Source organism: Suillus fuscotomentosus, assembly GCF_016647785.1.
Source record: "Suillus fuscotomentosus strain FC203 chromosome Unknown F5891scaffold_57, whole genome shotgun sequence".
Lineage (NCBI taxonomy): Eukaryota > Fungi > Basidiomycota > Agaricomycetes > Boletales > Suillaceae > Suillus > Suillus fuscotomentosus.
The window spans coordinates 36,003-63,149 of NW_024539569.1; the positions used below are offsets into that span (position 1 = coordinate 36,003).

The 27,147-nt window shown below is 47.4% G+C and overlaps 8 protein-coding genes across 8 annotated transcripts; 5 read left to right on the forward strand and 3 right to left on the reverse strand.

Moving 5' to 3' along the window:
• Positions 1 to 53: 53 nt before the first annotated feature.
• F5891DRAFT_1054819 (uncharacterized protein) lies at positions 54 to 1,046 on the forward strand. Its single transcript, XM_041362630.1, has 3 exons — positions 54 to 260; positions 333 to 344; positions 396 to 1,046. Exons 1-3 carry the CDS (start codon positions 130 to 132, stop codon positions 811 to 813), a joined length of 561 nt encoding a protein of 186 aa, XP_041221798.1. The 5' UTR covers positions 54 to 129; the 3' UTR covers positions 814 to 1,046.
• A 136-nt stretch (positions 1,047 to 1,182) lies between these two features.
• On the forward strand, positions 1,183 to 2,247 carry F5891DRAFT_1165688 (uncharacterized protein). The gene is made up of 2 exons (XM_041365400.1): positions 1,183 to 1,483; positions 1,539 to 2,247. The coding sequence occupies exons 1-2, from the start codon at positions 1,256 to 1,258 to the stop codon at positions 1,893 to 1,895; spliced, it is 585 nt and encodes a 194-aa protein (XP_041221799.1). The 5' UTR covers positions 1,183 to 1,255; the 3' UTR covers positions 1,896 to 2,247.
• Positions 2,248 to 2,859: 612 nt separating this feature from the next.
• F5891DRAFT_983583 (uncharacterized protein) lies at positions 2,860 to 4,144 on the forward strand (the record flags this gene model as incomplete). Its single annotated transcript, XM_041377339.1, has 8 exons — positions 2,860 to 2,945; positions 2,985 to 3,245; positions 3,387 to 3,408; positions 3,512 to 3,602; positions 3,747 to 3,766; positions 3,807 to 3,943; positions 3,966 to 4,043; positions 4,090 to 4,144. The coding sequence occupies 8 exons, from the start codon at positions 2,860 to 2,862 to the stop codon at positions 4,142 to 4,144; spliced, it is 750 nt and encodes a 249-aa protein (XP_041221800.1).
• Positions 4,145 to 4,334: 190 nt separating this feature from the next.
• On the forward strand, positions 4,335 to 7,286 carry F5891DRAFT_1054832 (major facilitator superfamily domain-containing protein). The gene is made up of 14 exons (XM_041362631.1): positions 4,335 to 4,406; positions 4,463 to 4,971; positions 5,023 to 5,042; positions 5,105 to 5,176; positions 5,237 to 5,254; positions 5,309 to 5,567; positions 5,614 to 5,623; positions 5,675 to 6,004; positions 6,053 to 6,189; positions 6,237 to 6,308; positions 6,355 to 6,386; positions 6,437 to 6,507; positions 6,559 to 6,572; positions 6,623 to 7,286. Exons 2-14 carry the CDS (start codon positions 4,794 to 4,796, stop codon positions 7,093 to 7,095), a joined length of 1,686 nt encoding a protein of 561 aa, XP_041221801.1. The 5' UTR covers positions 4,335 to 4,406; positions 4,463 to 4,793; the 3' UTR covers positions 7,096 to 7,286.
• Positions 7,287 to 10,603: 3,317 nt separating this feature from the next.
• Positions 10,604 to 11,875, reverse strand: F5891DRAFT_1054854 (uncharacterized protein). The gene is made up of 6 exons (XM_041362632.1): positions 11,550 to 11,875; positions 11,331 to 11,493; positions 11,178 to 11,278; positions 11,041 to 11,125; positions 10,749 to 10,984; positions 10,604 to 10,694 (listed from the first exon to the last, which is right to left on the reverse strand). Exons 1-6 carry the CDS (start codon positions 11,566 to 11,568, stop codon positions 10,651 to 10,653), a joined length of 648 nt encoding a protein of 215 aa, XP_041221802.1. The 5' UTR covers positions 11,569 to 11,875; the 3' UTR covers positions 10,604 to 10,650.
• Positions 11,876 to 11,941: 66 nt separating this feature from the next.
• Positions 11,942 to 17,422, reverse strand: F5891DRAFT_1247664 (uncharacterized protein). The gene is made up of 17 exons (XM_041369841.1): positions 17,148 to 17,422; positions 17,065 to 17,082; positions 16,776 to 17,009; positions 16,221 to 16,719; positions 16,155 to 16,175; positions 15,410 to 16,102; positions 15,005 to 15,360; positions 14,762 to 14,953; positions 14,619 to 14,715; positions 14,552 to 14,569; positions 14,362 to 14,502; positions 13,835 to 14,306; positions 13,474 to 13,784; positions 12,987 to 13,418; positions 12,828 to 12,937; positions 12,587 to 12,775; positions 11,942 to 12,536 (listed from the first exon to the last, which is right to left on the reverse strand). The coding sequence occupies exons 1-17, from the start codon at positions 17,225 to 17,227 to the stop codon at positions 12,377 to 12,379; spliced, it is 4,023 nt and encodes a 1,340-aa protein (XP_041221803.1). The 5' UTR covers positions 17,228 to 17,422; the 3' UTR covers positions 11,942 to 12,376.
• Positions 17,423 to 17,542: 120 nt separating this feature from the next.
• On the reverse strand, positions 17,543 to 20,502 carry F5891DRAFT_958898 (Hsp70 protein-domain-containing protein; the record flags this gene model as incomplete). Its single annotated transcript, XM_041375598.1, has 9 exons — positions 17,543 to 17,999; positions 18,052 to 18,300; positions 18,354 to 18,573; positions 18,621 to 18,802; positions 18,854 to 19,135; positions 19,192 to 19,274; positions 19,325 to 19,459; positions 19,512 to 20,213; positions 20,263 to 20,502. 9 exons carry the CDS (start codon positions 20,500 to 20,502, stop codon positions 17,543 to 17,545), a joined length of 2,550 nt encoding a protein of 849 aa, XP_041221804.1.
• Positions 20,503 to 21,462: 960 nt separating this feature from the next.
• Positions 21,463 to 23,088, forward strand: F5891DRAFT_1247697 (uncharacterized protein; the record flags this gene model as incomplete). The annotated part of the gene is made up of 6 exons (XM_041369842.1): positions 21,463 to 21,612; positions 21,669 to 21,824; positions 22,068 to 22,145; positions 22,384 to 22,432; positions 22,483 to 22,880; positions 22,969 to 23,088. The coding sequence occupies 6 exons, from the start codon at positions 21,463 to 21,465 to the stop codon at positions 23,086 to 23,088; spliced, it is 951 nt and encodes a 316-aa protein (XP_041221805.1).
• Positions 23,089 to 27,147: the final 4,059 nt, after the last annotated feature.

Here is a 27,147-nt window from a genome sequence, read left to right on the forward strand (position 1 = left end):
TGCAAAAAAAAAATTGCTGACGTAACAATCACACCCAAAGGGATCAACAACGGTTCAGTGCAAGGGGCGTTACCCTATTTGTCTTGAATCATTTGTGCTTACATACTCCACACTTTGAAGTAGTTTACCATGTCGTCTAGAACTGGTCTTCCCCCACTTTCTTCGACCGGTGTCTTCTCAGTCTCATCTTCATGTCTTATAAATGCGCCTCGCAAAGAAGTGTGGGAAGTTCTGATGGACTGGAAGTCATACAAGGAATGGTAAATGCTGCACACTTGACGATGACCGGTCTAACTCTCCATAACCACCACCTAACTGACTCGGTAATCTAGGAACCCGTTCGTGTAAGCTATGCTGTTCACAACGTTTGCAGTTGATGCAAATAGCTTGAAAAGGCGAGACCAACGCATCACAGATGCGCGGAAGAATCACCTGCCCGACGAGACTCCACGTGAAGGCTGTTACCTATACATCCAGCCGGTGCACATTCCTCCGTCATTTGACAATCAGTGGTTTCCCGGCTCCGCTTTCGAGCGGATTACAGCACTGGATCACGAAAACTATCGTACAGCATGGGTGAACGTCGAAATGCCACACTGGTTGCTCACCGCGGAACGGTGGCAGGCGCTCGTAGAAGTTGAGGGAGGCAAAACACGCTATGAGACGATTGAGGTGTTTGGTGGGCTCCTCGCGTATCTGGTCAGGGCCTTCGTCGGGAATGGATTGAAGAAGGGATTTATAGCCATGGCTGAGGGGCTTAAAAGCAGAGCAGAAGAAAGGTACGAGGGGCATGTGAGTCCTACTACTAGCTAATTGGAACCGAACCTTTGGGATGGGCTTCGCGGTATCACCGCGGATGCGAAACATGATAAATAACCGCCGGGGTCGTGACAGGTAAACAGCATACGATGTCATGTCGGACTATGGATTATAATTAATTATAAGGAGGATGGTATCCCTTGGTCCAAATTTTGTGAGACTATACAACTTTGAGCTCGCTTCAGTTGCTACATAGTACTTATGTAGCTAGACCTTGGTAGAAACCCGGATTGAACGGATCCGCCATCGGATGATTCCAAAATGAATCGGATTAATAAATGAAATTGACGCTGACTAATCCGAGACAGCTTGAACCGCTTCTGGAAAACATTCTAGACCACAATTCATGCCGTCATATATAATCGGAGACAACCCTCGTACACAACTTTACTCCCTTTCTAGATTACCATCACTATCTGGACCTACTATTTCTACCATGTCTTCATTATACGATGCAGGGTACCCTGTGAACGATCTCCTGCTCGCTTCATCATATCCAGTCACCACCCCTGTTTATTCCCCTCCGTATGATGTTCGCGGGAGACAGCAACATTTCATTGAAACCGCGCAGCAGAGGAAGGAACGGATCGAGTTTCTGAAAAAGAGAGAATGGGCCCGTCGTGTTGCTGAGTGGATTCGGGCGACTAGTGCACGGCAGGATGTGGTCAGTATCGTTACTCCAAATCCGTCATGAATTATGTCACTCATGCAATTTTCAGATGAGCTTTGGCTGTTCAGGTAGGCTTGCAGCATCATCACCCATGCCAGAGAATGGCGATGTCACCCGCTTGACTACTTCTGCGTCATCACTCTCTCTATCATCGAGCGAGGAAGAGGAAGAGCCATACGTCATCTATAGTTCATCTCCGTCATCTTCCATGTCGTCCTTATCCGACGACCTGTCTATTTCCCCGGTCCCCACCTCGCATCCGTCTAACAACATCCATCCACTGTCAAGCTCCATGCCCTCTCCCTCCAGGCGCGGCCACCGCCGTCGTAGGAGCAGCACCAGTCTTATGACTCCACGTCGCCGACCTTCATTGTCCAGTATTTACGAGGTTCCGGAGGAAGACTGATTCGCGTCTGCATGGTTGGACTTATCGGTCGGAAGTGTTCAAGCTAGGATCAAACCGGTTTTGGTCAAAGCAGTGCCACGTATCCCTTCTCGGGGTTTTCGTGGCGTTACGACGTTCTTGTTGCCCCCTACTCCTTTGTCGTTCTCCAACGACGTTCATGACCATTTTGCGGACATGCTGACCGCTCTCTATACCTGTGCAAGCATACCCCTCTTCCTCATCATCACTGAATGTGTGGACATTCAGTGCTTTGTACATTACGTGAAGATGTATCACATTAGTGTTTCGGTAGTATTTTTCCAGCTCAACGTATAAGTGTAAAAATGGAATGTTTCATATGCATGCACACCGATTGATCGATCGATCTTACCCAAAAATTCACGACAATGCATGTGAGGTCCAAATGAGTCAACATGAAGTTCCATTGTGGAATTGATCCGCTGCCATAAGCACAGCTGTATCTCGAACTCAAGAGTGCCTCAGGATGGATCGAGTATAGGTGCTGTTGAGACACGATCTTTATCAAGAGGGCAGTTCTTTTTTTCGCAGCGTGTCTAGGTTACCATCGGCGTATTAGTACTAATGAATCAATCCGCTACAACAATACGGATTAGTATGGCACAAAGTCCGTGAGCGACGAACAACGGTCGCATTAATACCATCCGGGAGTTCATGTTTTCTTTTCAATTTGCAAGGGCATACGTTTCCTCGGGCACAGACTTCTATAATGAATCCATCTGACTCATGACAAGGCAACGGCTAGGCCACATCAAGTATCGTCAAAAAGTATACTAGTGCGGGAGATGGCCTTATCTAGTTCCTGAAGGCGTTGGAGTAGTCTAGGGCACCGGAACGGTTTGATATCGAAAGGGAAGTCGAGTCTCTGGCTATATGGTATCTTCGAGAGGGTAGGCGGATAGTAGGGCTGCAGGAGATTGATATAAGATGAGGTATTAGACTCATCATGATAAAAAAAACCCGTGCTGGAGAACGAGAGCGCGAATGCGACAGGATACAAATCCGTCTAGTCAAGGATGTGGCCTCTCCCGGGTAGACAAAAGATTCGACTTATTGTTATGATATGGATAGGATTGTTGCAAAAGTTTGTCCGATTCGTAGGGCAAGCCTCATCCGCGATAATTTTGCGGGAAGTATCGAATGGAGCTTCTGCTCCGCGCAATGTGAAGGTTACTTTCACATTGCGTGGAGTCGGGTTGTAATGCTAGTACAGCATACGAGGTCCATTTATTATGACGATTCCAGGATCCGCAAAGGGTACTGGGCTCCGAGCTCCAGCATCATCTCTGCCACATTTCCAATCGGTTCGGAAACGGCCGAAAGGGTCCCTCGGTGAGTGTGTTAAAGGCTACGAGATCTGGCTTCCTACCTCACTGGCCCTCCCGGTGGGTTATGGTTACCGTATGCAGCTGGCCGTTGATCAAACGCGATTGCGGTCGCGAGACGGAACCTTTACTCCCACTGGGCATCTAGGCTCGGCAGTATAATCCAGAAGGTCAGCACGGTTGGGGTAGCGATAGCCCCTTGACGAGAACTTTCGCAGGCTCGAAACTCTGCCACCTTCGTCATCCTAGTGTTGCTCTTACCCTAGCTAACAGACCCTTATCCTAGGAGACGTGGTGCCTGCAGTGTTGAACGTGGACTACCTCGCGACGTTCTGCTGGACGCTCTGGCTTGGGCTTCGCAGATGTAAGCTTGTCGCCTCAAAAAAAATTCTCCCCGGTCCAAAACTATAGCCGTTATTTGTATCGTGGTGGTGCGTAGACACCTAATCCCCGACTCCGCAATTATGAGCATTTATTCTTACCTTCCATGTCACGTTGCTCCTTTTAGCATTCGATACACCATCACAAGTGAGCACACACCAAATACACAATACAACGATGGAGCAAGTCAAAAGTTGTCCGGCCCGATGAGGGGGACAAGAATATAGATGTGATAGTCACGCACTGGACGACTAATGCACCTATCCTCCAATTCCACGGCACGCTCGTGATGAACTATATTACGGCTCACACCATCATCTTTATGTACCCTCACACACTGGTCTAGAGAGAAAAAGGGATTAGTATATCCACATCTCTATCCCGAAGAGCAATCAAATTTCGGAGCCATATTGCCATTAATGAAGTACGTGCGATGGGATTTAATCCGGAGAACATGACTGCGACTGCAGCGCATATGGTCCACAGACAGAAAAGTACTCTGTCGATGAAAACACATTCCGTTAAAGCAGTGGACATACCATAGGAAGCACGAGTATCGTATGCAATGATGATATGCCTATCGTCTCATGGTTTCTCGAAGGCCGTGAGTGTGCAATAGCAGGCATGAGGGTTGATTATTTCCTGAAAGAGTATGGATGTCCGTGTAGAAGAAAGAATAAAGTAATAAGGTGAGTTCAGTGCGATAAGGGTCCGTGTTGAACTCGTCCGCTGCTAACACCGCAAAAATTACCAAATTTGGCATACCCTCATGGCGTGGAAATTTCCCGTAAGGGATGAATGCTTTATCTATGAAGCTTATTCGTTACTAATTTACCTTGATAGTTACTGGCTCTTGATCCGAATTCAAATTCGTCCATTTATCGACGGCTTGCCTCATAACCGGGCTGCCAGGACTGTGGAGGTAACACCAATATCGACACACTATTAGGATCATGCTGCACATAGTAAATTCAAGTTGCATCTCTGGGACTGTCGGACAGTGTTGGACTCGTAACACCTTGACCAACTTCACGAACTGGTCCTCGCTTGGTCCTCGCTTGCTATCGGGCTGCTTGACTCGGCGAAAGAGCTTCTCCGCTTCTATTTTTGAAGGTGGATTCTAAAAGGACTCATCTGGGCTTTTGTAGTTGTATGTGGGTCCTCTACACCTATCATGTCCACTGCCAGCATTCGCTCCGCCAACGCTGTTGCTCCTACTACCGATGCCGAAGGCAAACATGGCCAACATCAATCATTAATCAGTGTTCTGTCCATCCCAGTCCCTGCTGCCAAGCCAAAGCTACCTTTAAGGTGGCAGGTAGTGATGATTGCATTAACGTGTATGTGCACATGTAAGTACCCATCTCCATTAATTTTTCCGAGTATCTCATGAACTGTGCAAGTCGGAAATCATTGGTCCAACGTACGCATCCATCATGATATCTCAAGTTTTGCACATGAAACAGATTATTTTCATGCCCGCAGGGTCTTATCGTTGCTCTGAAGACAACGATCGAGGAAAAACTGAAGATTAACAATTCCGAATTTGCTACTCTCGTAAGTATTTTGCTCAACATAATCGTGCCAGTAGTGGTCTTGACGTTCTCGAATCGCTAGGTAGCTGTAACGAATCTGGTGCGGCCGATCTTGCTCCGCTAACGTGGGACCGACGTACTCACTCTCGAAAAGGTCAACACATTTCTCTGCATCGCTTTCGGTTTCGTCATCGATAAATTTGGAGGCCCACTCATGTCCGTCATACTTGCCGCATTTCATCTTGCAGGCGCTATTGTAGAGGCCGGCGCAACGACAAACGGACTCAATAGTTATCATGTCCTCATGGCGGGCAAGATCATCGCGGCTATCGGTGACGGATCCCTAGATAATGCACAGCACAAAATCTTCACCACATATTTTGCGCCGGGAAAAGGTTTCGGAGTGTCCATAGGTGAGGTACCTCATGATCGTTATATTTTTATTTAACGTTTTGTCAGGTATTATATGGTAGGTTCTATGACTACACCTTCACAACTCATATGCACTTGTACCATGTAGGTCGATGGCGAACCTGGCTCAATATATCGGTCAGAGCACCGCGAACGTGATGTCCGAAAATCTTGGCTCATATTCATGGCCTCTCTGGATAAGCGCCGTCATAAGCCTCTTCTCTCTTCTCTGCGCTATCTGTATCGTCATCCTTGATAAATTCCTTCGTTCACATTACGAAGTTGTCGATCACTCCAAGCGGGTCGACCAGCCAAGTGCGGGTAAGGCTAGAACGTTTAATTGGCCAGCTGTGCGCCAGATGCCGTTTACTTTTTGGTTTGTGATTCTTTTTGCGACCTTCGAAAACGCTGGCGTGCAGTCATTTTTGTCGATATCTACGTGAGTGATTGTCTTTCAATAGTGTTATGACTGTTAAATGTTACGCAGGCAATTTGCACAGCAAAGGCTCAACAAAGGGGCTGTGGTTGGCGGATGGGTGTCGAGTTTTTACCTTCTCCTTCCTGTTGGACTTGTCCCTTTGGAGGGCGTGTTTATCGATGCATATGGGCACCGTGTGACTATTCGTGAGCATCCTCTCGTTTGATAGCACAGAAGCTGATCATAAGGCTAGTATTTCTTTCTGGGTGTATGTTCCTAATCTCAATGCTACTATTGAGATTTTCCGAGACAGTGCCGACTTTTGGTGAGTTGGGACAATTCAGGTAGACGTTGTACTGAATTCAATTTAGTTTGCGCATATGTATTTTATGCGTTTGCTCAGGTAGATGCACGAGATCCTTGATTCACTAGTACTCTAACGTTATCTTGCAGAGCTTAACACCAGCTCCGCAAGTGGAGATCTTGCGCAGCATTATACCAGATTCTCGCTACTATGCAACAGCGTGAGTTCTCTAGTACATCTTCACTGTTGACCTTCTTGACGCGACTTCCAGCTTTGCCATCAAAAGTATGCTTGATTCTTCTCCACCTCGTCACGCTCACCGTCTCTTCTTGCAGAATCGATCATTCAGGGTTCCATCGTCATCATCGTGACAGCAGCTGGGAGGCTTCAAGACCTCTCCCCCAACGACTCGCTCGAGAGTGCTGTGACAGTCTGGCTTGTATATGCGTTTGCCTGCGTACTTGTCTCAGGTGCACTCCTGGGCGCCTGCTATACACCATTCGGGAAGCGGTGTCTTCCCGCCGCGCGGCTCTCAGAGGTACGCCCAAAGTATCTGGAAAGAGAAGTGGAGAAGCTTTGGGAGCTACGCCTGCATACTGCTACCGAGGAAAGCAAGGATGAGAGTGCGACGCCAAAGCAGAAGGAGGTAGTGTTGAAGAGCCCTGTACCAGGCTCTGTGTCTTCGTGTGCGCGCTGGGTAGCAGTTGGGGCTGGGTTCGCCATAGTCCTTACAGCTTGGGTGATATTCGGCTTTGGGGTTGAGTGGGGTGTGCATGGAAACATTGTCGCCGGAACTACCGGGGAATGAAGGGCGCGAACTGACAATAAATAACAATGTCCAAAGCTTGTGACTGTACTGGTCTTCTTTAGTGTACTATCCATTCATTTACTTAACGAGTGGCGCGCTCTACCACTGAGCTTGTCGATGTATTTAAAATCAAACTAGTGACGATTAGAATCAGTCGTCTTGACTTGTAACATCCTGATTTTATTTTGAAACCCTCGCTTCTTCAGCAGTTCCTGAACCTACTTAGCATTTATCGTGTTGTGATGGACTGCCAGTGAACGACGGACTAGGATGTGTACTAGTCGTTAAAATACAAAGAATCGAATCCTCACGCAGATCCCGCGTCGCGAAACAATTCATTGCTCGCGAGGAACCTCGCAATTTCGTCGCAATTTGAAGTTCGCTGCTTGTAGTCATCGTTCGTCATATTCTGCGCTATGAACAAGCGTGATTGTCGACTCCTCGGGATGCCGATTGCATGGGATACAACGTTGGTTGCGCTACCAAGCTGTACTGATATGGTTATCCTGTTGAACGTTGAGCAGCTTGGTTTGACGCAGTGTCTCCACACACCAAAAGCCGACTTCGTCTCGAAACCGCCACCTTGCCCTAGCTAACAGACTCTTTGTAAGCATGATGCTTACCACAACGACGCAGCCTATGATGCGGACCGTGACGCTGATTAGATGACTCTCGTTGATTGGACACCGCGTATGATTCTATTTCAGTGAAGTGCGTGGTAGGGAATGTTCCTTAGCTGTTTGTTCGTAAGATGTTGCTGATCTGATGTACGTCCTTGTTGTAGGTAGAGGATGACTCTAACTTGAAGCACCAGTGAGTTTGAGATAATTCAGTGCCGATTAGATGTTGCTAGCATAAACGAGTGCAATGTCAATTCATCGTCGCGTTCGATAGCAGCTGACATTGGGAACCCATGGGAATGCTTGGCAGAAGGGCCTCTCGTTGTTGAGAGCTAGCTAATCATGGACTGAAGCTTAACGTAATGAGATCATGTGGGTGTTCAGACGCTTTAGGTGCACAGCCTATGCTGTATATAAGCTGTGAAGCTAACACCGTAATACAGCATGTACAAAAACGTACCAGAAAGCAGAGGACTCAACTCTGACTTGACCACCAAAACGACTGTTCCCTGCTGCCTGCCCATCGCTGATTAGAGGCTTCTTTGTAAGTGATGATTCAGGGATTGATCGATGAAAGCTGAGATGGTCCTACACTCCGTAGTTGAAATTATGGCTTCATCCACCACTAAAACGAAAGAGACATCAGCAATAAAACCCCACCAGGAATTCAAAGGACACACCGAAAGGGTGCGGGGTATCATACACCTGCAAGGTGGACAGCGAATCATCACTTGTTCAGGTGACGGCTCGCTGCGGGTATGGAACTTGAAGAGCGGGAAACAGATAGGAGAAGACTGGAGAGACGGAGAAAGTGGAGTGCGCTGTATAGCGTTGTCTCCGGATGGGAGGACAGTGGTTAGCGGGAGTGAGGACGGCGGAGTGAGGTTGTGGGACATCGACACATGCGAAGTCATCGCTAGATGGATGGGGTATACACAGCCGGTATGGTCTGTCTGCTGGAACCTGGATGGTCGGAGAGTGTTAAGCGGATCTGGCGATGGGACTGCAAGGCAATGGGATGTGGAAAGCGGAGAAACAATCCTCGAGCCAATCGAGACTGGGCACAATGACGTGTGGGCAGTGGTCTATTCACCAGACATGTCCATGATTGCGACTGGAGGATGTGATGGGCCCTTGACTGACGGACCCATCAAGTGCTCCATCAAAATCTGGGACACAACGACAGGCGAGCTTGTCGCAACTCTCAAAGGACATAAATATATAGTGTCTTGCCTGGCTTGGACCAAGGATGGAAAAACTCTTATCTCCGGGTCAGACGATCACTCGATTAGGACATGGAATACCAAAACATGGAAGCAAACCGCACTACTCGAATCGCACACCAACTTGGTTTGGGCCATTGCAATATCACCAAATGACCGCATCCTCGCAAGCGCATCACATGACGAGACAGTGCTTTTGTGGAACCTCGACAATGGACAACTCATCGGCCCGCCTCTCCAGCATGCAGGAGCAGTTGGCTCTGTATCGTTTTTGGAAGATGGAAAGCTACTAGCAACTGGCTGCCAGGACACAAACGCGTACACATGGGCTGTTGCTGCAATTGTTAAAGAAGCCGGCCTCGACGACCTACTTTCGAATTCAAAGGTGAATCGATATGCATGTCTCATCAATGTATATTCTCACAACTGAACGCACTCTGCCAGGCCAATAAGTTGGCACTCCATGTACGTGACACCTTCATTAAAAGATCTTGTTGTTCTCAGCATATATGCTCTAGGCTAGTACTACACGACCTCCAGTGCAACGACGTCCGCCTAATAATCGGATACCCCAAGGTTTCTTTGATGGAGTCCCACCAGATCGCTCTCATGTATGTCATCACTATCAACTCGGTTTTGTTTTCCTGACCTTCATGTTCTCAGTCCTCCGCACCAAACCATCACCACTCCTCTATACTGCCAGGCAGCACATTTATTAGTCGTTTATTCCGCCGCAACCCCAGCCCCTCCAGTGCTCATGCTACACCATCATCCTCCCTTCTCGACTGGGCTCGAAACCTTGTGAAACAGCTTGGGCGAAGCGGTGAAGGTACCGAGTTGCAAGGGCGCAGCCCTGTTGTTGAAGTTCCATATGCGAAGGGCAAACGTGTATGTTCTCTCTCTCTCGAATGTTCACCGGCAACTTCGTCTAATATCACATAGAGAAATGCTTCAGCGAGGGAGGTTGCATTTGCGAAACAGAAACAGAAACAGAAAATGAAACCATCACACTCGGAGATCCCTACTGCAGGAAGCTCGCAGCCTCCCAAGCCCGACATCGCTAGCCCATCTTCGCAAACACAGACATCTGACTCTTCCTTGTCCACCACGCCTGCTGCCGGTGATGCTACCGCAGCTACAATTCCAACAACAACGTCACGCCCTCACGCAACCATACGAGATGTTGGACTCTGGACTCGCTTCTGGCTCTTCATTGGTTGTATTTCTCTTGAATATACGGACGGTAATCATTAGACCTTCTCATTCTTCACGAGTCGTATGTCTTTACATCTCTCTATAAACTCTCATCGATGTGCTTTACCCACTTCCTCTGATGCATTTCGAACCGTCCTCTATGTACGATACCAGTATCAAATGTCCCGCCATCCTCGTTTGCAATGTATACTACTCATACATTTTTCCGTAGCTGAAAACCTGCCGTTGCAACTTGTGACGAACGTGTATAAAATTGTAGCTCCAAATAGTGTCAACCATCCATCTCCCCGTCAAGTCAGATCAGGCTTGATCAACGCCGCTACCAGAGCAAGAATTACAGTCATTTGAGTAGTTTCACAGTTCAGTGCAAGCCGTATGGATAGAAAGATAAGATATATGTTTACATAACTTAGTATAGTACCCAAGAGCACAGCGGACATTGATCATTTATATTAAATACTGGCGGGAATTGGGGAACGATAGTATTCATCATACACCTAAGTGCGAGCGTGCGCAGTATCCGGTTCTTTGACGCCCACGCCTACAACAAGTAAAAGTCAGTGACACCTGTGCAAACTCAAATCTTATCACGCACCCATCTCTGCGTCTCGATCCATCCTATATTTGCTGAACGGTATTTCTTTGGTTTTATCGAGTGATGACAGCATGTCATCTGCTCGGTCCCGGAATGATAATATGGAACGTGTAGACTTGGCACGTTCTCGGAAGATAAGGCCGATTAGCATGTTGAGACAGCCGATGGAAAAGAGGAAGAAACCGGAGACGAGGGGGAAGACTTTGACAAAGTGAGAAAGAACAGAAGCTCCTATCCTGTTGATGTACGGATGAGTTGACAAGAAACCGATTGCAGGGGTTTATCAACTTACAAACATTGCATCACTCCAAGAGCACCTAGTCCAAAGTCACTCCCGAGAACGGGGAAGTAGTAATCAAAGAACCCCGCGGGCCAGCCTTGAGAGAGGTTGAGATGACGCATACTAACATGTTGTTGCCAATATCATACCTAGTTCTGAAAGAATCAAAACGACGGTCTGTCCAATTATCAACAACCGGTTCAATACTGCCCAAAACACGCCAGCTGGCTGATTAGGAACTGTACTATTTCTAGGCAGAATGTTGAGCACATTCGCGATGACGTGCACTAAAAAAAACTCACTGTATGTAGTCAGAGTTAATTGTGAAGGTCGAGTTGCTCCCGCCATCGACAAATGCGTTGACTGCCTCGATGTCATCGACCATCACCAGGATGCTGCTAGAGAAAACCAAAAGAAGAGCGATAATGCTAAGAGTGCGGACAGCATTGAGACCGATGAAGACATCTAACAACCATCATCCTGTCAGCTCGCAAGCACATTCCTGGATGGCAGCAACTCACAAGCTTTGGCTGGTAGCATCGCAGGCAACGTAAATGCAACAGAAGATCAAAGTGACACTATACCAGAGAGGGAATTTAAATGCTACAAAGACAGAGGATGACCAGCAATAGAAAAAGTTAAAAAAAAAGGGAACGACAATGCCGCCACTGGTGGCAGCTGAAGTGGACTGAAGGAAAGGGAAATTCTGAATTGATAGACTTCCACTGGCCACCGGTCTGCTTTTCATGAAATCCGGGCGCGGGGAAGCACCCGATCTGGGGAATAAAGCACCATTGTCCTCGCAAGGGTCGCCGTCGCTGTGGACACGGTGTGGGCGACTTTTCACAAGTAAACGGTACGACGAAAGTATAATATTGGCCAAATAAGGTAAGTGACTTTCAAAGCGCCGCGATTGTACCGCGATAGTGATTTCATTCAAGTGATAGTTAAAATACATCAAACGGATTCGTAATACCAGCACTCTGATCTTTGACTACTACAAGTACTGTGATTCGAAAAGAACAAGGTTGCCCGTCTCTTCGAAACAGCCATGTGTTCAATAATGACCAAACACTATCGTCAGCCCAACAAAAGGATTGAACGCCTACACCAGATTGATCTTGATACACGTGTAAACAGGAATGCACATTACGTCGAGTTTGTACTTTCTCGATCCAGTCGACCTGATTTCCGCAGCCTCTCGTACGTTAGTTATTGTCCACTCCACTAGAGAGTCTGTAATAATTTAGTTCTTGGACACACAAGTAAATACATCATCCCATCCCGAGATACGTCAACAGATGCGTACAAAGGGCTTGCAAGGTATACGGTGTACAATGTACAAAGGCTACGAGGCAGCGGAGGGCAGTGGCGGAACTTGAGGGATTTCCGCCTGCCGCGGTCGTTGAGATCTTCGCGGCTGTCTATCAACTTGTGCACGTTCGCGCTCGGCTTGCACAGTTGTCATCATTTCAAGCTGCTGGGCAATGAACTCTTGTGTGTTTGGTCTGTGTACCTTGGTCAGAATTGATGCCCACAAGAGCCGTGTGATGCATACCTCATGCGAAGAATTCTCATAATAGTTTCACCGTTCGAGACTTCCTTCTCCTCTTTCTTCACCTTCTTGCGCTCCTTAATGGTCCCCAAATTCCGCTGGTTGTATACACTCTTCACGCGCTTCTTGATAGGAACAGCTTCGCGCAAGCTTTGCTGCATAGTGCGTACGCACTCTTCCATGAGAGTATCCCTGCAAAGCAAAATGAAGCGTCGTTACCAGTACATGAAACGAGATTGCGTACGTATGCCAGTCATAGTACAAACGAATAGAGACAACATCCCGATATTTCTGGTTCTGTAGTTTTTCCAGCGAAACGCCTTCGCCTTCCGCATAGAAATAGTCGCGGAGGAACTAGTTTGAAGCTATCAGGAATGTACGCGCACAAAAGTATCATACGCACCTTCAACCACTTGAAAACTATGTCTACCTCCTTGTCACTGAGTGGTTTCATGTCACTAGAGAGTTTGGACAACGGCGGTATGAGTAGACCCTCTATTATGACTAGAATCTCCTTCCAGACCCTCATCATCACCATATCTTTTGCAGTCTCGCTAAGATAGGTGTTGAGAATATGAAGGTTAGCATCGAAATAATCAAACAGAGGAATGATCGCGCGTTCAATCTCCACGTCAGTGAGTTCCTCGGGCCGAACACGAGATTTCTCGTTGTGAGGAAGAGGTATCTGCACCTCACTGGCGTTGGAGCCCAGTGCTGAGCGATAGAGCGCTGTGACATTCCCGAGTGCCTTGTTGTAATCCAGCCCCAGAGATCCAGCTTTAATCAAGGTTTTGAGGACAGGTCGGGACAGTGATTGTCGTATATATGGTGACATCTAGCAACAAATGAGATCTAGAATAAGAGCCTAGGCATCGTATTCGACGGCTTACTTTGTCAATGAATATCCGCATCATGTCTCCCTCACTCCGCTTTAGGAATCGAAAAGCCCGGCCAAAGTAGAACTGTACGTCATCCTTCTCTCCTTCCATACTGATTCGAAGAAGTATCCTCCCTTGGTGGCCATTGTTGGTGTTCTCAAGGTTTAGCCATACATCATGGGTCAAGAAATCACCAAATTCCTTGGGGTTGAGGCATATGAAGGACCGGCCAACAACGTCATGTTGACCCATGAGCGCGCGATCACGTATACTGCACATTAACCATAAAGGCTTGTCGATCGATATGTCATGAGTCTCTTCCCCTTTTCGGCATATAAACAAGTCGTGTCCAAGAGTTTTGACGGAGACTTACAACGCGGGTTCAAGCTCTCATAAATCGTCCTCGTCTTCACAAGGCGATTCCCAGCCTCGTCACTGAGCGTCACGAAGGTGTCTAGCAACGAGGAAGGACTACTATCAAGTGGTACCAAGTCCTCCGCCATAACAATCTTCACAGCAAACAGGAATCGCGGCCGCTCATTTTTGTCGGGAACAGGTGGCCCATGATTAGCGATCGTGTCTGCGACCTTGTCCACCTGCATCTGGTTATACAAGTTGTCAAGGAGCTTCCGTGCAGCTTCAACGTTGTTCAGCTTGACGCAAGACTCTGGGCGGAAGTTAAATGGTTCGATTTTTTTCTCGCCTGCTATTGCAAGCGACTTGGCTTTCTCGAGCCAAGCAGAGGACTTCTGCGGCTGCAGGTAGTCTGTTGGGCGTGGAAACATCTCTGTCATGAAAAGTTCTTCGACAGAGCGACAGTATTGCTCGATTGCCTTGGATATCGTCTGGGAATAATATCGTCAATAACCACTATGTGACAAAAACGCACTGAATCAGCACCTTGGAGAGACTGGTGAAAAATCTCGCCTCCTGATACTCATCTGACCACTCGAGGTCCTGCAAGAAAGATATTGGACTACGGAGGGAGTCAAAGAGATCGACAACAGATGCACTATGTCGTTCTGTATTCTCTGCCTCAAACTAGAGTAGCATTAAGTAGAAAATGGGAGAATACAAGCATAGCACGAACCTTGTCCGCTGCGATTGCCTGCCAACTCCTGTTTAGCTTAATCCCAGCAACTGTGAATGAGACTTACAGCTTGCACCCACTGACCGGTCTTATTGTCTGTGTCAACGAGCCAGTGATGAATGTATGGCGTGAAAAACTGCCCAAGGTCAAACTCCAGTTGTCCCCTTGCAAACAATGAGGTTTTCGCCGTAACCCCATGAAAACACTCACTGAGGAACAAATGCTTTGTACATCGACAGCAACGCCTGCGTTCGTCGGTAGAGCGAAAATATGTCTTGTATAGGCACATCTGGGGTTGGACCATTCATCGACGATTCATACAAACGTCTCGAGGAGTTCTGAAGTTCGCTGATAAAGAGTGGAACCTGGGCTTCCACTACAAGAGAAACTAGATCTACCCCTCTAAACACATAGCATCAGTATCCCAACGTCAAGCTTCGTGCAGGGTCATACCCAACAAGAGGATCAGGAAATCGCTTGTCCAGCTGTTTGGCTGCCTTCTCTAGTTCGTCCGTCATCAGCAGCAATGGCAACGCCCGGTTGACTCCGGGGCTTGCTTGCAAAGATTGCATCTTCTCTTGATAAAACTGGACTGACACATCTTGAATGTGAGTAGTCAAGTCTGACAAACGGGCACTAATATCTGCTTCAAAACGCTCGATGAGTCCACTCTCCCGTATGAGGTCGAGAACAGTGAGATATGGCTGGGCCACGCTGACTTTCAGGTTCGGCAGGGCATCCATGGTGTGATATAGAGAAGAGAGGAAGATGTTGTAAAGTCCACCATAGACGGATGCCAATAGTTCTGACTATCAAGAAACTCAGTGACGGGTTAGATCATGCCTATCAACCACGCACATCCTGGATGGGCCACTTGTCTATCTCGAGATCTTGCAATAACTTCGTGGTACATTGCAGGGCCTCTGGTATGCACTCCATGGGAACGTCGCTACGCTCATATAGTTGCTTGATCTGATCCAAAAAACATGTAGCACGATACGTATGGTTTATGCGCCAACGCATCGCACACTCGTTTATAAGGTCCACGTGAGGAGGACTGAGGATACTCAAGGGAACTTCATCAGCATCGTCCACTTCGGGGCTGAACATAAACTCTAGATCCGTAACGAGACAGTATTCGACAAGACGCCTGTAGAACTTCTTGGGATTTGGCGGAATAAACGTGAAATTGTGGCCAACACGAATCTCGTCATCGTCGTCCCCATCGTCGCCACCGTTCTCCTCACCTTCGTCTACGGCTCCGAAGAACGAATGTCGGCTTCCAATCGAAGTATGTCGCTTCGTTCTACTAGGAGAGTCGATATGAGCAGAGGGCAGCGAGCCTGGACGAGCCCCCGATGTAGCATAGATGGAACCGTTGTCTGAAGGCATGGACTTGGCAAGTTCGGGATTAAGCGACACCATCGCTACCATGAGTTGGGAGAGAATTGAGGTTTCCTGAGTGCGCCAATGATTCCACGCAGTATCACTGCTGAAGTCTTCCTTTCTACCGGGAAATGGCGCGCCAGCGTTGATATTCTTCAAGCAAGTCTGCAATACGCGCACGGTCAATACATAACTCTTCTTTTACCTGTCGTCTCACCTTGAGGTCTATAACAGCAGCCTACTGATATTCAGTGACAGGGTCTGCTAGGAGGGCATCACTTACCTTCTCCGTACATGTTTTCCACATCCGATCCACCTCGCCCTGCATGGCGTTCTCAGGAATCTTGAACAGGCGTGCCACAATCATCACAAAGGGCATATCCGAAATGCTTTGGCTGATGCTCGGCTGTGTGCTGATGGAATCTCCCCGGTCGCGCGACGCCGATGCAGAGTCGTACCCCGAATCATTCGCAGACTGCGGTGGTGCAAGTTTAGCGTGATACATATCCAGGCGTGAATTGAGCTCGGGCGAAACATGGCTGAGAGTCTTCAAGCAATCCCGAAGCATCCTCACGAACTGTGCAATTTGGTTGTTCACCTCAACCTTCCATCCATCATCAGCGAGTGTGGGCTCCTTCCTGAGCACACTGGTGGCTTGTGAGGCAAACATCAAGATCAACTCCTCTATGCTCCTGTTCTCCTTCATTTGCCTCTTGAAGGAGTCACCTATGAACTGCCCATAAAAAACGGCCATAGTTCGCCTTGTTAATTGATCAGAATACCTGCAACCTTAGTGTCAGCATATAATCCCAGAGCGCAGCGCAGTTATGCCACGGACGCAGCATCTTTCCCCATTGCTATATTCTGCAGTTTCTGTTCCAATACTTTGAGGAGTTTTTCTGGAAACTTGACGCTCTTCGACCCATCCCTGAGGTCCTTGAATATATCACCTATGGATACAATGGAGTTGGATATAGCTCCTGAAAATTTTGAGTGATGTTCCTTTTCCTTTACTTCGGAGGCGTGAGCGAGATGATTGGACGCTTTCGGCTGGATGACATAGTTGATGATACTGCAGATGACGTGAGGTTCAAGTTGGTGCTGGTACGCGGGGCAAGGGTACGCACGCTACACGAAGGACATATCTATGTCGCGGATCCGAAAACAGTCAATTGCATGAGGTGGGCGATGTTGACTCATGCATACGTACTCGAACAAATCGTCGTCGTTGACACGATACTTGGAAATGCGTTTCTCGTGAGCACTGCTATCGTAGCTCCGCTTGGACATGGGTCACAGCCGATATTGAGGGTTCTGAAACGGCGCGGCCGACCAAGTTTGAACAAAGGAGTCAGATTCCGATAGATAGATTGGCAAGCGGTAATGTGATTCTTGGTGAAAGAAGAACTGAGATATCTACAAGTTGATAAAAGCTGTACCACCGAATGATTGTATCATAGGCCACATTGGCCCTAGGCAAGCACCGACAAACACACATCATGTACTTACCTGGACCCGCAGCGGACACCACTTGAGCACAACTGCGCATATATATGTAGATTAACAGATGCGACGCAAACCCCATCTAATTAATATGAATACCATCTACAATTCGTCATGTCCTGGCTGTCTATCCGAGTCTCCAGGTGCCTGCGTTGGTTCAGTAGATGATGATCCATCGGCGTCACCAGGCTTCGCGGACGTCTTTTTGACTTTGGGTACCTTTCTCCTCACCAATCTTTGCAGGTGCTGCTCCAACGTCTTGGCTCGCTGCTGCATGTCCTTAGTTTCTATCGCCGGGTCTTCATTCATCTTTGTCCTCTTTTGCCGCTCAACGCCATCATGAAGCCAACTTTCATGGTCTTTGAGTGCTTTCTCGAGCGCATCAAGCTCCTGTGACGTCCACTTCGAAGGAACACCTGCGATGGCGTCTGCCGTGATGTTCTCCCTTGCTTGGGTAAGAAATAATCTAGTACTCCAATTCCACTTTTGTGAGTTATTCAGTGCCTGTGGGAAAGACTCGATCTCCTTGTAGCGGTGTACGATTGGTTTCTCCAGAGTCCTGTCCAGAAATGGTCAGCACTCAAATAGCCTTCCCCAAAAAGGACCCTTACTCGAGAACCGATCGCTTCTCCCATAGCTGCACTGTATCGGCGGTGTCTCCTTCGTCATGTAGCCATGCAATGGTCTCCGAGAGTTTGTTCGAAAGTGTTTGCCTTTCAGATGACTGAGAGCATTTCATGAATGGCGTTTCTGGACCATCATCCAAAAGATCCCGTAGCTTATACAGGTATCCTTCGAGAGTATTATGCGCTTCTTCCCGAAGTTGCTTTGACATCTCCATGTTGTCTAATGCCCTGAGACTGTCGCAGCATGACTCTGATCAGTCTTATGAGCGCAGACAATGCAGACGTACCGTTCACGTGCAGCCCGTTTTGCCACAAGACTCAGTGGGCCCTGGGAATTGTACACAATTTCGATCTCAAGTGGAATAGTATTTTGGTCCTTCCCAAGCGGCTTCTTAGCTTTATCTTTCTTATCCTTCTCGATCTTCTCGTCCTTTGGGGCTTCTTCATCAACATCACTCTCTAATGGTACCTGGTCACCCCCACCTCCAAATAGGCCTTTCAGTTTCCCTATTCGAGCTTTATAATTAAGAACAGGAAAAAGTGGAAATACGTACCAGTGATGGAATCGTCTTTAATCTCGCCGTAGGCTATGGCGTCTCCGACAGACACAAAGCCGGATTCGGAAAGTACGACGGTAGCCTTGATCACTGGATCGACTGCGCCGCGTTCAGTAAGATTATCAATGGCCTCGGGAATGCCAACAATCTTTGCCTCGAGGATCTCGCGGGGGAAACCACTAGAAATGAGGTTAATAAAATATGAGCATTTGTATGTACGAAACACGCACGACATGACTTCATTGGGATAGTTCAGTATCACAGAAAAATCTTCTTTACGCTTGAACGTTAGAGTCTTTCTTGCACCATGCTTCGACCCAGCAGGTAAGACTGTCGTGTGAATCGTTCGCGTGCCTGGATTAGACGCGAGGTACGACGCCTGGATATCATGTATTAAGACATCAGTTACACGAATGTCCTTGGTCTTGAATTGACGAGAGAGGGAAGCTCCATAAAGCGCTGCGCCAAGCACGGCGGATTCATCAGCATTGACATTGAGTGCAATGCGATCTCTAATAAAACATGTAAACTCCAATGGTCCAAAAATGAGAAGATATGTATTGCTTACTCGCCGACAGCTGCTTTTACAGCGGTCTGGACCATGGGCGTGCGTGAATTTCCGCCTGTTAAAATAACGGATGAGATATTTGCCTGTAAGTGTGTCAGACAATATTTGCAAGACAACCCACGGGCTTGCATACCAATGAAAGCTCAGCATTCGCAAGTGCATCATAGATGGGTCTTGCAAAGCGCGAATGAAGGTCTTTACAGGCGTCCTCAAATTCCGAGCGAGTAACCTTGGTCTTGAAGTCGATATCAAATGCAACACTCTCCACCTGAAAACTGTGAGCATCGAAACCACATATTATGTTTAGCCAGCTTGCTTACTGTCGATGTCGCGTCTGAGTTGGCACTGAGGATAGCCTTGACCCGTCCAGCCTCCTTCCAAAGTTTAGCCATAGCGCGCCTATCCTTTCGGATATCCCGGCGGTGCTTTGACATAAAACTATCTATCAGAATATCCCGCAACCTCAGATCTAGCTCTGTCCCGCCCGTATTTCGATCATGCCCGACCCCCAGAACATTGATCTGCGTGTATGACACCTTCGTCTTGGGATCCTCAGCCGCAGCGAACGAAACCACGGTGGCACGTGTCGAGGATGCGCCGGCGTCGTAAATGACATGGTATTCGGGAGTGGTCGAAAAAGTCCTCGTCATAGCGTAGTTGACTGCTACAGCCGTGCCGTCATTGACCAATGCTAGTGTTCTCAGTCCTGCAATTTCTATTGCATCTGTAATCGAGTCGCGTTCGAGCTGAGAGAAGTATGGTGGAACGGTGAGGATAACCTCGTGTACCGACTCGCCTGCTAAATCCTCAGCAAGCTTCTTGATATATGATAGCTGCATCGCGATGAGCTCCTCCGTACTCCATTCCGTGCCGTCACTTTGTTTCAGTGCAACGGTTTTGCGGTCGGTCTCAGAAATCTGAGCGGTAGATATGGAGGTGAAATAGGTGACGATATCAGAGTTGAATGGTGCGCCTTGTAGATATTTTAGGGATGAGAATGAGTCTTGAGGGAAACGAGACGCCTGTGTTCTGTCAGACCAAGGGCAGAATGTTGTGGGGAACGGTACTCACGATGTTCGCCGCGTCAGACCCAAATAATCTTTCGTCTTTCTTCCATGCTACTGAGGACTGTATCTTCCGCTTGGAGTCCTTGTTCAGTAGCACGTCAAAGGGCACACCAGGCTTCATGAGCGAAGCCTTGATCCAGTCCGACCCATAGTCAACTGCTAGTATGGATGCTAATGAACTCTCAAAAATAGCGGCAAAGAGAACAAAAAACGTAACCGCCTTTCTAAGCGAAATACAAGGCATGACGAGGACTCAGAAGTAAAATCAGGTAAAGAGCATCGAGCGACTGAGGACTATGATTTTTGTTTCTCGAAGGTATAATGAGCCACGCTAGCAGTAGTAGGTTCCACGTAACTTAGATAGAACCGGCAAGCGCCGAAACACCGAACGTACAATATTACAGCTGTTTTCAAAAACATGCGGAATCGCAAAAGTTGGGTTTATTGCCTCATTTTACCACAGGCGTGTAAAAGAGTTCTACCGGTGCGTCACACTGACTTCGAGAGGTGGTGCTTGACATTGGCTTTGACTCAGATTCACGTTGATCCTCTTCTGACAGGCTGCACGGGGATGATGGAGTGTTTCTAATAGGGCTGCCGTGGTTCGGTCCAGAACCACGGTCCGAACCTGACCAATGGTCAGGTTCTTCCTTGATTTGGTCCGTGGTCCAAGAATTGGGGCGGACCGGACCTGAGTGAGGTTCGCGGTCCACCATTGCCCGAACGGTCCTATGTTGGTCCAACCTTCCCCGAACCGCAAGAAGTTCTGTCACATTGTTGAAGCGTGTTTTGACACTGCCTTCAATGATCCACCTCGGCCTCAGGGAGCCCTGTTCTCACTATGAGCGCTTGAGCATTAGTCTCTCTCTTCCCTATTCTGTTTCACACCATGGCTTCATTCTATTCCACTCAGGTGTGATTTCAAAACTTAGGAATCCTTGCCGTATGACTCAATTATGCCACCCTTTCCAGTCATATGTGATTACTGACCCAAGAGCATTTGAACCCCTCCCTGAAGCCCTTCGTTCCACGTCCCTTGTAAACAAGCCTTCGAAACCGCTAGGAGCAGGTTGTTCTCTATCCCGACAAGCACTATCACCATGGTAAGCTATCCAACTCTGCACCCATCGTGAACTGAAGCTGACGCTGACATGCTCTCATAAAGGCAAGTGTCCTCCTCACTATAAGCAGTGTTTTCGTCAGCATGGGTTCTCCTGTGTCTTACTTCGACTACATGTCACCCGTTCCCTATTGTCTACTCTTTATATCGCTCATGTTCTCCATGATTGTGATGTTGATGTCTGGCTCAAGCGTGATACATTGGCTGCACGCCAATCGGCACTGGACTCAAGAAGTGAGTTTTATTCTCGTCATGCTGATTCGGACACCGGCTGACCTAAATATATTCAGCAACTCAAGCAAGGCAACTACTTCGTCTTGTCCTACCTGTTTGTCGATAGTCACGCCTATATCCTTTGTCGCTTTGTCATCCTGAAGCAAAGGGCCAAGCCACTCTTCGACACAATCCAGCGCCAGTGTGAGGCATGTGGAGAAATCACTGGACGAGTGAGCAAGAATGGCTGGCCAGAAGTCCGAGCATCTGCCTTGCGCTGACAATCACAACCTGCATTCAGTCTTCCCGAGTTGGTATAGGAAGCCTCGTCCATCCACGCACGCACACACTGATCCGTAGTACAACCATTCAAGACTCATGGACATTCCACTATCCCCACGCACGCACACAAACTAGCTTCGAAAGTCTCTTACTAGTGCTGTCCTCCCTTGTAGATTTGTTTGTTTGTGTCATAGAATTCACATGCAGCTGGCGGACTCGAAGAAGATAAATTTGATTTGTTGGCGAATCGTTCGTCGAAAGGAACCCGAAACGTAAATTGCATTGGCCGGTGATGGAGAAGGAAGCAAGCGGCATGCAAACGCTGACACTCATGGTGTTCCCCAAGTCCGCTTATGATGACACAGATTTCAACTACACTGATGGCCAGTATACATTCATGCACTGTGCCTATGGAGCGGATATGTTCAGGTACTCAGGCAACTTCACACTGAGTTGGTCTGACTGGACGAATTGGGAGAATGTTACGACCATTCCCGCTGATGTCCTTAGCAATTCAATTCTGATACTTTCTGGACGGGACAACATCTCATAGTACAATGTGAGTGCTCATAATTGCTGCTGTTTTTTCTGGTGTTGACATCGCGGTAGATTGGAGTGGTGTCGCGACTACCTCCAGCGTCGTCATGCATGCAGGTTTGAACTACAAGCAGCAGTGTCGCGTTCCCCAGTTCCTCGCTCGAGGTCCTTTCAATGACTGGGGTTATGACCAGGATATCTCCAGTGCGATGAACCTAGTCAGCGATGGCACTTGGGAGCACGAAATCATGGCTGCATGGCCAACATACCTGCAACTCAATGTGTTTGGGTATGATGATTACTACTACAGTGACGTCGATGGGGACGGCATTATGGATCGGCTACCACCTAACAGCATTGCGCACAACTACCTGAACTTGTCGGCTCCCCCTTATCCTGCGCTCACATGGGCACTCATCGTTGATGATGCCACGTTGGAGTGGACTCTTGAGCCTCGTGGCCATGCTTCTGTCAGTGCTACCATGTATGGGCTCCTCGCTCTCTCTCCCTTATTACTGGAGTTCTCACAGTCGTCATTTTCGTGTACTCTTTCTACAGCATTGTAAGGATTACCGAGCGGTTGATGCCGGAAATAGCCGAAGTACCGCTTACCTCTACCATCATCATCGAAATCTTCAACATGGACCTCGTCTTCATCCTATCGTCATTCCCCATTAAGGCCTCATATATTCGACCCTTCACTCTCCTCGTCTCTGTTATCCTGCTCGCAGCCGAACCGCCAAAAACCTGTCAAATCGTTATGGACTCTCGTTATTCTATCAATACCACTTTCATTCATGCTGCCGTTCACCTAATGTTTTGTACCCTCTCTCTCCATTCTCAGTTCGCCGCTCTGTCAAACCGCTATGCGAGTCTCATTATGCTATACGTATTCAAACACCACTCCCTTCTGCCTCCGTTTTCACATAATCGTCGGACTATCCCTACCCGAGGACCCTTAGCTCTTTGCAGTATAAAATAGCCCTGTACAGTTCCTACACCCAGGCAATCACATCCAGTCTCATTCTCGCACTCATCGTTATCACTAACTATCATCTAAACGTCTCAGAATTATTACATTCATTATAGTCTAAAAACGCTCGCTGACAACTATCTAACTCCCTAGTGCTTGTACATCCTCCAGCAGTCTCCACACCCCTTCGCACTTGAGAGTCGAACACCAACTTACAGCATCCACCACAACCTGTATGGTGTGCAGATGAATTCGGGCGCAAGCAAGTATTCCCCTATCATTGGATTGCTCAACAACTTGAAGTCAGCCACAGACTTCAAGGAGAGCATGACGCCCATCATGGAAAAGATCTTTGGGCACAAGCTGAACACAGAGATCGTGGGATGGCCAGAGGATAAGAATAAGCGGCGCAAAGTCCTCATCGCGATGCTGGAGTATGAGATCATTGACTGGAAACTCAAGGTCAAGGTCGGAGGTCTCGGTGTGATGTCATCACTCATGGGAAAAGCTATGATGGATGTTGACTTGATCTGGATCATTCCAAAAGTGAAGGACCTGGATTATCCCACTGGAAAACCTGCGTAGCCTATCAAGGTTATCATCTTCATTGAGCCTTATCGAATCGAAGTGGAGATGCACGTGTTGGACAATATCACCTATGTCATCCTTGACAGGCCTGTTTTCCATGCACAAACCACATCAGACCCATACCCAGCCCACATGGACAATCTCAGTTCCGCCATCTTCTGCTCTACATGGAACCAGGCCATCTGTCACAACCCAATAACGAATTAATGCTGGGCAGAGACTAGGACTCAAACAAAGAATAATCACGCAGAGGAAGTAGGCAGCAGGTACGTCTTGGTATTGCTCACTTGGAGATACAAGAGGTTTGAACTAAAGAACTACTGACTACGATGAACTACCTATATACACATATTGAAACTGAGATTGAAACTGAGTATGAACTAACTAACCAATCAGAATAATTAAAGGTATCGTACGATTCTATATATAACTATGATGTCATAACATGTGCCGCAGCCGCAGTAAGACTCTGGAACATTCCAAGAGTGTCGTGAGGCATGACGTCAACATCTTCGGCATTGTCCGATAGATCACGTGACTCTGGTAATTCTACAATAGACGCAATAATAGGAACTTCTTCAACAGTAAACACATTCTTAGAAACAGGCGCTGTGACTGGGCACTTAAAGGACTTAGAATTTAGGAACAAATAATGGTTTGTATTTGGAACTCGTGACATTACCCCCTCTCTAGGATGAGCGTCATCGCAAATGAAACTAGGACGAATAAACTTCTTGCGCCATTCCAAAAACTCTTGGGTTTCGAACACCGATTTATTAATTTTGCGGGGATTCAATGCCTTCGGATTTTGCCGGTGAAATTCTTGAACTTTCAACCGTGCATTCTCAAGGTTTTCCTCAGGTTCCCATGTCGCTTCTTCTATCGGATATCCTTCCCACTCTACTAGGTATTGGAGTTTTGATCTGTGCAGTCTCGAGTCTAGGACTTTTCATACTGTCCATTCGGAATCGCCTTCTGAGAAGATCTCTGGCGGTGGACAATGATGTGGAAGTCTTTGGACTAAGGTCGAGGGGGAATGCGGAGTGAGTAATTCTACGTGGAATACCGGATGAATCTGATATTTTGCTGGAAGGTTCAGGCGGTAATTTACATCACCCGTCTTCTCTAGCACTTCAAATGGACCAAGTCGTCGATCGGAGAGTTTCTTATTTGGTCTTTTCTGACGGATATTTTTGGCATTGAGCCAGACCAGATCTCCTTTCTTGAATTGTGGTGCGTCTTTTACTCCTCTATCGTAGAATCTCTTCATCCGCTCATTTGCCATTCACAGCATACTTTCTGTGTCTTCCTTCGCCTCTTTCATTACATCCACTCGTTCATCAGCTGAAGGTACTTTAGAGTTGGAAATCGGTGAAAAAGTAAACTCAGGATTGTATCCGTAGAGTACTTTGAATGGACTATGACCCGTTACAGTGACAGAGTTGTTGTGAGCGAATTCTGCTATCGGAAGCCAGTCTACCCAATCATTTTGGCGGTAAGACGTGAACATTCTCAGATATTGCTCTACTTCTTGATTGATTCTCTCTGTTTGTCCGTCTGTCTGAGGATGATAAGCCGTCGACATGTTCCATTTTATGCCTAGGCGTTTAGACACTTGTCCCATAAACTTGAAGACAAATTGTGTTCCTCTGTCCGATATCACCTGTTTCAGAGTTCCATGGTGTTTCCATATGTTATCTAAGAAAAGTTTCGCGATTCCTTGAGCGTCAACTTCCTTTTTCATAGGCATGATGTGCGTTTGTTTCGTGTATCGATCAACGACAACAAAAATAGAATCGAACCCTTCGCTTTTAGGCAAATCTACTATCAAGTCACAAGTGATTGATTGCCAAGGTCCCGCTGGTATTTCATTTGGTTTAAGCGGACCATGTGGTTGCGTTGGGTGAATCTTTGTTGCTCTGCATCTATCACAGCCATCTACGTAATCGTGGACATACTTCGTCATTGAAGGCCACCAATAATTTCTGGAAATCAATTCTAAGGTTTTGGCACGTCCAGGGTGTCCAGCTGGTGGAGAGTCGTGAAACAACTCCAATATCTCTTGGCGGATCTCTTTATCATTTGGAACATAAACCAGTCCTCGGAATAACACCAATCCATCCTCCACATTCCACTCTTCGACTCCTCTACGCAATTGTACCGGTGCTGCTTTTAGCGTTTGTAGCGCTTTAGCGACTTCGGGCTCTCGTTCTGTGCATTGCCTTATCTTTCTCAGCAATTGTTTTTCTCCTTGCACTAGAACTTGACCTCTTTTAGCAGCTTTTACAGTAAAAAACTCCGGTTTTAACAAAATACGATCAGAATTGTCGTTTTCTACCCCCCCTCTGTGGTCTTCTCTCCGAGAAAGCTTATCGGCCTTATCGTTGACTACACCAGGCTTATGTTGGAGCGTAAATTCATACTCCGCCAGGAACAGACTCCATCTGGCTTGCCTTCTTGTCAACTTTTGGCTCGTCATAAAGTACTCGAGATTTTTATGATCTGTCCAGATCTCCACATGGTGAGGTTTTCCCTGCACATAGTGCCTCCACTCCTCCAACACTCGAATGATTGCGAGTAACTCTTTGTCATGGATGTCATAATTTCTTTCTGCATCGTTCATTGACTTAGAGTAATACGCCACGGGGTGCCATAGGTCATCTTCCATCAGTTGAGATAGAACCGCTCCAGTTGCATAATCAGAAGCATCGGTTTCTATTTTCATCTTTTTCTCAACGTCAGGCATTACTAGGATCGGAGCTGATGTAAACCTTGACTTCAGTTCATCAAAAGCATCTTGCTGTTTCTCCGTCCAATCCCATTTGACATCCTTTCATAGCAAATCATTCATTGGTCTGGCAATGTCCGAAAACCCGAAGATAAATCTTCTGTAGAAGTTGGCGAAGCCCATAAATGCTTGTATATCTTTAACGCATTTGGGTACAGGCCATTTCATTACTCCTTCTACTTTCACAGGGTCCATTCAAACACCACCCTTCTCCACTATCAACCCGAGGAACTCGACTTCTGTCTGTTCGAAGCTACACTTTTCAGGCTTCAGATACAGATCATTCTCTTTTAGTTGTTTCAGTACCTCTCGTACAACTTTTCGGTGTTGTTCCCTCTTGCCATTCGTGAACACGAGGATATCATCGATATAGACAACTACGGTCTTT

Excerpts from the sequence above, each read along its gene's own strand:
- F5891DRAFT_1054819 (XM_041362630.1), top strand. The coding sequence starts at position 130 with ATGTCGTCTAGAACTGGTCTTCCCCCACTTTCTTCGACCGGTGTCTTC.
- F5891DRAFT_1165688 (XM_041365400.1), top strand. The coding sequence starts at position 1,256 with ATGTCTTCATTATACGATGCAGGGTACCCTGTGAACGATCTCCTGCTC. Across the intron at positions 1,484-1,538 it reads CTAGTGCACGGCAGGATGTG|ATGAGCTTTGGCTGTTCAGG; the intron begins GTCAGTATCGTT and ends TGCAATTTTCAG.
- F5891DRAFT_1054832 (XM_041362631.1), top strand. The coding sequence starts at position 4,794 with ATGTCCACTGCCAGCATTCGCTCCGCCAACGCTGTTGCTCCTACTACC. Across the intron at positions 4,972-5,022 it reads ATTAACGTGTATGTGCACAT|TCGGAAATCATTGGTCCAAC; the intron begins GTAAGTACCCAT and ends GAACTGTGCAAG. Across the intron at positions 5,043-5,104 it reads TCGGAAATCATTGGTCCAAC|GGTCTTATCGTTGCTCTGAA; the intron begins GTACGCATCCAT and ends TCATGCCCGCAG.
- F5891DRAFT_1054854 (XM_041362632.1), bottom strand. Across the intron at positions 11,126-11,177 it reads TTTGATTCTTTCAGAACTAG|GCTGGCCCGCGGGGTTCTTT; the intron begins GTATGATATTGG and ends ACCTCTCTCAAG. Across the intron at positions 10,695-10,748 it reads GGATCGAGACGCAGAGATGG|GCGTGGGCGTCAAAGAACCG; the intron begins GTGCGTGATAAG and ends TACTTGTTGTAG.
- F5891DRAFT_1247664 (XM_041369841.1), bottom strand. The coding sequence starts at position 17,227 with ATGTCCAAGCGGAGCTACGATAGCAGTGCTCACGAGAAACGCATTTCC. Across the intron at positions 14,307-14,361 it reads TTTTCACCAGTCTCTCCAAG|ACGATATCCAAGGCAATCGA; the intron begins GTGCTGATTCAG and ends TATTATTCCCAG. Across the intron at positions 12,776-12,827 it reads TTGTACTATGACTGGCATAC|GGATACTCTCATGGAAGAGT; the intron begins GTACGCAATCTC and ends TTTGCTTTGCAG.